This window comes from Capsicum annuum, chromosome 10 (assembly GCF_002878395.1).
Source record: "Capsicum annuum cultivar UCD-10X-F1 chromosome 10, UCD10Xv1.1, whole genome shotgun sequence".
In the NCBI taxonomy this organism is placed as follows: domain Eukaryota; kingdom Viridiplantae; phylum Streptophyta; class Magnoliopsida; order Solanales; family Solanaceae; genus Capsicum; species Capsicum annuum.
This window is the reverse complement of record NC_061120.1, coordinates 3,709,596-3,719,207: the sequence shown is the minus strand read 5'-3', so window position 1 is coordinate 3,719,207 and position 9,612 is coordinate 3,709,596. Positions and strand designations below refer to the sequence as shown.

The 9,612-nt window shown below is 30.7% G+C and overlaps 1 protein-coding gene across 1 annotated transcript; it reads left to right on the top strand.

Moving 5' to 3' along the window:
• Window positions 1-3,490: 3,490 nt before the first annotated feature.
• On the top strand, window positions 3,491-6,290 carry LOC107844816 (desiccation-related protein PCC13-62-like). The gene is made up of 4 exons (XM_016689157.2): window positions 3,491-4,098; window positions 4,947-5,172; window positions 5,616-5,847; window positions 5,994-6,290. Exons 1-4 carry the CDS (start codon window positions 3,785-3,787, stop codon window positions 6,140-6,142), a joined length of 921 nt encoding a protein of 306 aa, XP_016544643.2. The 5' UTR covers window positions 3,491-3,784; the 3' UTR covers window positions 6,143-6,290.
• The last annotated feature ends 3,322 nt before the right edge of the window (window positions 6,291-9,612 follow it).

The window sequence follows — 9,612 nt, the reverse complement described above, 5'->3', positions numbered from 1 at the left end:
ATTTTGTTGCTTTATTTCTTTGTAATTGTACTTTATGGTTTGATTTTCTTTTAATCGCACTTTATGGTTTGATTTCCTTGTAATTGCACCCTTTTAGTTGTAATGAACAATGTTCAACTTGATTTACTTTGTGAAATATGTAGGCGTCGTGTATTGACTTCGGTCACGTTATCAAAAGTATCAAATATCCCTTTTGTATGTATGGACTATGTTTGACAAAAATTCTCAATAATGGGATACATAGGTGGCCTATGTCTGCTTTTGTCAATCCCTTAGAAGATATATCTTTCCATTATATATTAAAATTACCTTTCCTACCTCAACTGAATGCGCAGGTATCACACTGGCTCGATCGTATCTCCTGTAACATTTTCATAGATACTATGAATTTTTTTTTGAGAAGATCTCAAAAATTCATCAAAGGATCCTTTCTTATGCTAAATGAAGATGGCATTGAAGCATGTAACCGGGGCAGAAATTTTTTAGAAGGTCTCAAAAATTTTACAAAACTTGACATCTGCTACAAAGTTGAAAATCAGATTTTGCTGAAGCTGATATAAGGCAATAATATTTGAAGTTCTCTATGCTTAAGTACTCTATGTCAGAAACAACTCAAGTACTTCACATTTTAAACGGGGGTAGAATTTTTGAGAGAATCTAAAAAAATCCATACTAAGCAATGTCCGGAGTTATAAGAAATATCAGGAGTTACATGTTATAGATCAGGGCAGAATTTTTTAGGAAATTCCTAAAAAATTCCACAAATGTTGTACTTCAAGATCAGAAAGTTTACAAATCAATAATCAATAAGGTACATCAGGAGAGCAAGGCAATACCGACATAGTCAGTCTATCAAAACTAATAATTTTTCTTTGGATGTGGGAACAGTGAAGTCACAAAGTTTACAACATTAAGAATGACAAAGGGCATTATTTGACCCGTTGTTGCCTTGCCATAATAATCTAGACAACTTCTCTTTCTTATTTTCCTCTTGATTTATGTTTCTATTATCCAAACTACCATCTTTAAATCATCATGAGTCAAACAACTTCATCTTTATCTTTAAACTCTATCTTCTATTACACTCCTGACTTAGTTATGACAAATTATGGTATTATTAATGAGCATTGTTTAAGTTATACAGGTGGCGTTATGCAAGATTGCCTCTAAGAAATAATGCAAAAGTATCCTCTCGAAGTTTGAGGATTCAATCCAGAAGCTTAGGACATGAACATGTCCTTTAGAGGACTCCTGATTCCAAGGATGAAGTTTAATAAATCGGCTTCTATATTTTCTTATCTTATTTGGGCCATCCACCCTTTCTAAGGACATATCTTTTTTGGGCCATCCACCCTTTCAAAAGGACACATCTTATTATATTAGGTTTTCACCTTTCAAGAGAATACATTGGTCCGTCAGTGCATTCAAAGGAATGCGTTGCATTCAATATAGGTTGACTACCTTTAAATGAGACATATTGGGTCGTCATCCCCGTTTAAAGTTCTATGTTATATTTAAGATAGGTTGTTCGCCTTTCAATGAGACATGCTGGACCAGAGGCATGTTGCATTCAAGATAGGTCGTCCACCTACCTATGAGACACATTAGACTGTCATCCCCATTTAAAGTGGCATGTTACATTTAAGATAGGTTGTCCTCCTTTCAATGAGAAAATTTGGACCATCACTCCATTTAAAGTGGCATGCTACATTCAAGATAGGTCGTCCGCCTTACAACAAGACATGTTGGGCCATCACCCCATTCAAAATGACATGTTACATTTAAGATAGGTCGTCCTCCTTTCAATGAGACACGTTGGATCTTTACTCCGTTCAAAATGATCTGTTATATTCACGATAGGTCATCCACCTTTTAATGAGACACATTGGATCATCACTCCATTCAGAGTGTCATGTTACATTTAAGATATGTCGTCTGCCTTTTAATGAGACACATTGGGTCGTTATCCCATTAAAAGTGACATGTTACATCCAAAATAGGCCATCAGTCTTTCAATGAGACACGTTGGATCGTAACTCCATTCAAAGTGGCATATTACATTCAAAACAGGTCTTCCACCTTTCAATAAGATACGTTGGATCATCACTCCATTCAAAGTGGCATGTTAAATTTAAATTAGTCGTTCGCCTTTCACTGAGAAACGTTGGACCGTCACTCTATTCAAAGTGGCATATTAAATTCAAAATAGGTCGTCCACCTTTCAGTGAGACATGCTGGACTGTCACTCCCTTCAAAGTGGAATGTTACATTCAAATAAGTATTCAATTCAGAAACGTTGTATAGACTTTCATGAATAATTTTTGTCATACAATGTTGCTTTACGTGGCAATCAAATAATACAAAAGATAACAATTTATGAAGCAAACCAAAAATGTACCCAACTTTCTTCCTTCAATATTATATGATGATGATGCAACTATATCTAAGGATTGGAGTTGCAAATGATTTAACTATTTTATCAAATGATGACTTGACAAATCGGATCACAAAGGTATTGCAAAATTCAACATATGATAATTATCCTTTTTAAAATTATGTGATGCTTTAATTGGGAGAAGTAAAATATTATACTTTTTTTTCCTTAATCATTATTTTGTAACATCAAATCTTTCTGCAAAATTTTTAATGAGACATCTAAAATTGCATATTACTAGTTACATGCATCTTTTCTTCTCTCTACTAGGAAATTTTTCCACTGAAATTTTTTCTATTAAAATTGTAATGAGTTTTCTTCTCTCTACTAGGAAATTTTTCCACTGAAATTTTTTCTATTAAGATTGTCATGAGTCATATTATCTACTAATAAAAATATGAGAGGGTGTTATAGATACACTGTATTATGAATATCCATTTAATATACATTTCTTATATAAACTTGCTATTTAATGAGCTTGCAATTAAATAAACATGCAATCAAATAAAGTTTCAATCAAGTAATATTACAATGAGATAAGATTGCAATCAGTAAACTTCCAATCACGAAGTCACCAAGTAACTTATACAACTACTTATATTCTTCTATAAGTAGGATGCCAATGCAGTGTATTTGTAGGAGAAAATGATTTAACTATTTTATCAAATGAAGACTTGACAAATCTGATCACAAAGGCATCGCAAAATCCAACATATGATAATTATCATTTACATAATTATGTGTTGCTTTAATTTGTCGAGAAGTAAAAAATATATTAACTTTTTTTTCCTTAATTGATATTTGTCACATCAAATTTTTCTGTAAAATTTTTAATGAGGCATCTAACAATGCATATTACTAGATACATGCATCTTTTTCTTTTCTATACTAGGAACTTTTTTTTGCTGAATTTTTCATATTAAGATTGTAAGGAGCCATATTAGCTATTAATATAATAAAAATATAAGAGGGTGTTATAGATACATTGTATTATGAATATCCTTTTATATACAATTCTTATATAGACTTGCAATTAAATGATCTTGAAATCGAATAAGATTGCAATCAGATAAGATTTCAATGAGATAAGATTGCAATCGGATAAGCTTTCAATTAAGATGAAACCAAGTAACTTATACAACTACTTATGTTCTTGTATAAGTAGGATGTCAATGCAGGGTATTTGTACATTAGTTTGAATAAAAATAAAATCTCTCCATCTCTCGATTTCTTTGATTATATCTCTTGTTACCTTGATATTAAGTATTAATTCATACATAAGATATTAAACCCAAAGGCCAAAGGTCAAATTTAATTCCTTATTTCTTCTTGATTTCATTCAGCTGAAAAATGATACTTGTTTATTTCATCCTATTATTTTTTCTACAGCTTAGTTCAAATTCTGTCGCTAATGAGAATTTTGAAAATTATGTTGGTTGCGACATGCCCAAATCAGATGTGGACCTAGTAGAATTTCCATTGAATTTGGAGTACTTGGAAGCTGAATTTTTCTTGTGGGGATCTTTGGGATATGGTTTGGATAAATTCGCACCTGAACTTGCTGATAGTGGGCCGCCACCTATTGGTGCTCAAATTGCAAAACTTAGCCCTCTCATAAAAGATGTCATAACCCAGTTTGGATTCCAAGAAGTCGGACATCTCAGGTTCTTTTCCATCTCATAATCTTATATTGGTTCTTATATTTTTTTTTTATTTAATATGAATAAGTAAAAAATATTCATCGACATTCTATAAGGGATGTCTTCGAATTTATGAAGCTCTATAGTCGATCTATAATGTCACTGATCTTACCCCTACCTCTGATAATGAGAATGCAGATCCTATGACTAACTCGGAAAGATCGAGAGGATATTTCCAAGACCTTTTTGCTCCGAATGTCTAAATCTTATTATTTATTTCTAGATAGTAACAACCATAAGCTAATCTTTAAATGTTTCACTTCCAGAGCAAGGAGATGTTCAAAATGGGTGCAAAACTTAACATTATAAAATTCTGCAGATACAAGTTCCATTATTGGGCATTACAAGTTAATTTTCTTTCTGCTCGTAACCAATATTCCACCCCCACCCCTCCCCTTCACTCTTTACCAACTCCCACCCTCTAACACCTCGCCCACCTCCATATAAATGTCTGATAATGTTTTGCTTATATTATATATAAATGTGTTTGGGATAATAAATATTGAAATATGGTAAGAATGCCACTTAATTTTAGCTTACATATCTCATACATCATTTTCAAGTCATAGGAGTAGTTCACTTTCATCTCCCAATCTAGTCTATATCTTATGTCGTTCTACTTTTGTTTCATTCTATATGAAGGTATTTCGTCATCACAAAATTTAAGAATTTTTAATTATTATTTTGATCTACAATGTATTCAATTTTTGTAACTATTAAATTACATAATTGAAGTTGGAATGGAAAGGTTACATTAAATTCGTTATTTGTAGAACATATAATTAAAAAGAATAATGTAAAAATTGATACAGGGCAATCAAAGATACAATAACAGGATTCCCGAGGCTACTACTAAATCTAAGCAGAGAATCATTTGCAACAGTGATGGATGATGCAATTGGACATCCATTAAAACCACCTTTTGATGCTTATGCTAATGACATCAACTATCTCCTTGCCTCCTATGTAATACCTTATGTTGGACTCACCGGATATGTTGGCGCTAATCCTAAACTCCAAAGCTCTACTGCCAAAAGAGTAAGACTACATACTTAGATCTATCTTGTTTTTCATGCAAAATAGATTACTTATCTTTAAACAAGGTAGTATTAAAATTACTAGTATATGCATTCATATGATTTTCTTATTTAATTGAATTATATATATTAAATAGTATTTTGATGAAAGGGTCATTTTTATCAATAGTTGGGGGTAATATTTATTATATTATTATGATTGTAAAGGCTACATTTTGAGAAAACTTACCTGTAGTGGCCATGTATGAAACTTAAAACTCTTTTTTCGTTGACTTTAAATTATATACATAGGCAATGTAATTATTATTTGTACGCTATCAGTGAAGTTTAACATATACTAGCAGGTTTGTTATAACATACTTACCAGATATCTAATTAACTCTTGCCAAAAAATTTATGGATAATCATCTAATAAATGATCTTATTGGGTAATTTGAATGGCAGCTAGTTGCAGGATTACTCGGAGTTGAATCAGGTCAAGACGCTGTTCTGAGAGCATTGCTTTATGAGCGAGGAAGAGAGAAGGTAGAACCCTACGGGATTACAGTAGCAGAGTTCACAAACCGAATATCAAAGCTGAGGAACAAACTAGGACGCCATGGAATTAAAGATGAAGGACTTAATGTGAAACCAAAAGTAGGTGCTGAAGGGAGGATTAGGGGGAATGTACTTGCAGGTAGTGGCTAAATAAATATTTTGATTTAGAATATTCTCTATATATGTACATAAACTAATATTGATTTATACGCACAAAATAGATTTTTAGTTAAAAGTGCTCAACTGAAAACATTTTTGTCTATGTGGTTATTCCGCTATTTGCAGGGGACAAGTACTCGATGGCCTACGACAGAACGCCGAAGGAAATATTAAGAATAGTGTACGGAAGTGGAAAAGAGAATAAACCTGGTGGATTTTATCCAACGGGAGCAGAAGGGGCGATAGCAAAATCATATCTTAGGCATGGGGACTAGCTATTTGGAAAAATACAAAATTATTGCTTACTTCCTGCAAAGTAAATAAAAATAAGTGAGTTATAAAGTGGGTAGTAAAAATGATGTTGGGATATTATATTTGTGCTTAAATATTAATTTATCTAATGAATAGTATCATTAGATTATATCATATTATACTAAAAGGGGAAAGATCCTATCCCTAATGTTGTATCTCGTGTTTTTGCCCCTGTTGTAAACCAAAATGTTACATTAAACATTTGATTAAATTAACATATTAAATATAAATAGACTAAAATAAATAAATAAAATCATTCATTGAGAGGATGAGTTTGTTTTACCAAACAATAATTATTGTAGGTTACACTTTTATAATTTCTTTAATTATATAAGTATAAACTTCACACATTTCAACTTTTTCACCTCTAAAGCTTTTACGAGTTACATTGTGACAATAATATTTATACAGAGCTTCTCCAAGAAAACTGGCACCGTTAAGAGGCCTAAACACGTAAGATAAACATGTATCTTTATGTCATGATTATACCCAATAATATTTATATATATGTCACATCCCATTTATTGACTCGCGTGGGCACCTACTCTATTCTAACTAGATCAGTGAACTCTTACAATCCAATAAATTATTATGTGAAATCTAATTAACAACCTATAAATAGTACATAGTTAAATCTTGATACCAATGATATTATCAATATTTGAAGCATTTACAAGAAATAACTTATCAAAATGAACAACTCTCAAAATCCAGTTTGACATGTACAAAAGCTTCTAAAAAGATCATGGATAAAAGGAAAGACACAGCTTCCGCTGCGGAAAAGAGATTCAAAAGCTGATGATGAATAACCATCAAAACATATAAGAGATTGCTATTCAACCTGCAATACAACCTCCATCCACAACAGGAGATATGCAACAGTAGTATTAGTAAAACACATATAATGGTATCGGACAACATCATATAAAAACCACAAAATAATACATGACCACTCTACATGATACTTCAATACTAGAGTTCACATTCCACACTATATCTTTGGTTTCATAGAAGCTTTCAATTGTGCTTTATTTGGTTAATTAACCGATTCTATTACAACTCACGATCCTATTTTTCACAAGAAAATTCTAGTGGCTGTTAACTCTGTGAATACTATCCAGCCTGCAGCTCTTATAATTCAACTCAATTATTAACATATAGATTTTAATATCTACACAAGGTATATACAATAAAACTAATAGTAAAATTAACCCAACAAACATATAATAGATACAATGTCCCCATATACTTAACAATAGTCTATCTATCCTTTCAAAAATTTAACAACAACCTCAAAAATTACAATCAAGATGCTTATGCTACACAGTCTAAAGATATCTCATCTAGTAGATAAGCAATCCAACTATCGATTTGCATAACAAACAGTCTTCCAATCACCCCAACAGCCAAACCATTTGCAATAAGGGCACGTATGCTACGACAAATATCATAATAATTTCAACTCCACAATTACGTTAGTCACATCACAACATCAATTAGAAATACAACAGACAAATCAACCTTCACAGGTCACCATAGATCCTACAAAATAGTCACCCATCATAATGTGAACCCAAATTGAAATAATTACCTTGACTACATATGTAATATCTCTCTCTCTCGTTCTCTCTCTATATATGTTTGTGTGTGTGTGTTTATATAGTATATCATCTCTATTTTGTCACTTCATAATTTCAAGACAAATGCTAAGAGTCTTGTTTTTGCCTAATAGCCATGACCTATAGGGGACAACCTAAGTCCATGTCATGTATTAACGTGATACTTGATCCTCCATAATAATAATAATAATAATAATAATAATAACAATAATAATAATAATAATAATAATTACAATAATAATAATAACAATAATAATAATAATAATAATAATAATAATATAATGATAATGATAATGATGATAATGAAAATAATAAAGATAATGATAATAACAATAAGAATAATAATAATAGTAGTAGTAGTAATAGTAATAATGATAATGATAATAATAATAATAATAATAATAATAATAATAATTGTAATAATAATAATAATAATAATGATAATAATAATAATAACAATAATAATAGTGATAATAATAATAATAATAATAATAGTGACAATAATAATAATATAGTGATAATAATAATAATAATAATAGTGATAATAATAATAATAATAATAATAATAATAATAATAATAATAATAATAGCGATAGTAATATAACTACCTGTATGACGTGGTACCCGATTCTTCCATACTAAAAGTGATATAAGAAAACATAATCATACCAGAGTGGTATTTGATCCACCATAACCATATTTTTGTATTTTATCTATCATACTATCTATTGGTATATAACATAGTGTGCTACATTTGCACTTTAGTGTGCTACATTTGCGCTTATACTTACAATTATCACATTATGATTATGTTTGATATCAACAATTTATTCTAACAAGTATCAACAACCAAACTGTCAACAAATTATATAACATGTTTGAAAATTGTTGACACCTAATTTTTGCCCTCCACATTCCAAATTAGTTTTTGAATTTCTCAATTTTAAATAGTTTTAAAATATTTATTTTAAGTTATTTTGAAATAAATTTCAACCCTACCTTTTGAATTTAGGTGAAATCAATATATTTAGTGTTTAATTATACATGATTATATAACTATCAGTTAAAGAAAATGCTTTAGAGTTTATTCAGAGTGAAAAGTTTGATTGAAAATTGCAAATATTCTACTTTTCTCAAGATCGATTGAAAATAAGAAATTAATGACACAATTAGTTTCTTAATGTTAATTTTATTATTATTATTATTATTAAAAAAAAGAAATAAAATAAAATTGTGTTTTATTGAATATTTATTTTGAAATTATTGAATGTTGAGAGACTCGTCAAATTAATTAAAAGTTAATTTCGTCTCAATTTTGTCCAATTAATTCTATCGTGGTCATTTTTATTAATATAAAATGGTTAAAAGTTTTAATTGGACTCCCTTGATTAACCTAATCTTCCATATTAACCCCAATACCCAACCCACCAGCCCAAAATTCCTCCCAAATTAATCAACCTAATTACACCACCCCAACGACCCACAACCTTCACCCCCTATATCCTCTTCTAACAACCCACCAATAACAACATCCCAATTTCCTTGCCCCTCAACAACAATATACCAGCGGCCTAATTTACTTACCGACCCGACCCAGCTCCAATTCTCTTTCCCCTTTACCTATCAGTAGTGCTCCAATAACATACCAAAAAAAAAAACAACAACAACAACAAATAATGTTATCGACAACAACAACAAGAACCACTATTAATGTTGTAATATCAACAAAGAACAACGGCTTCAACTCGTCACCAACTGTAGTCAACCTAGCCATTTCCAATTTCTTACCCTTTAACCTCTCTGTACAGCCAAGA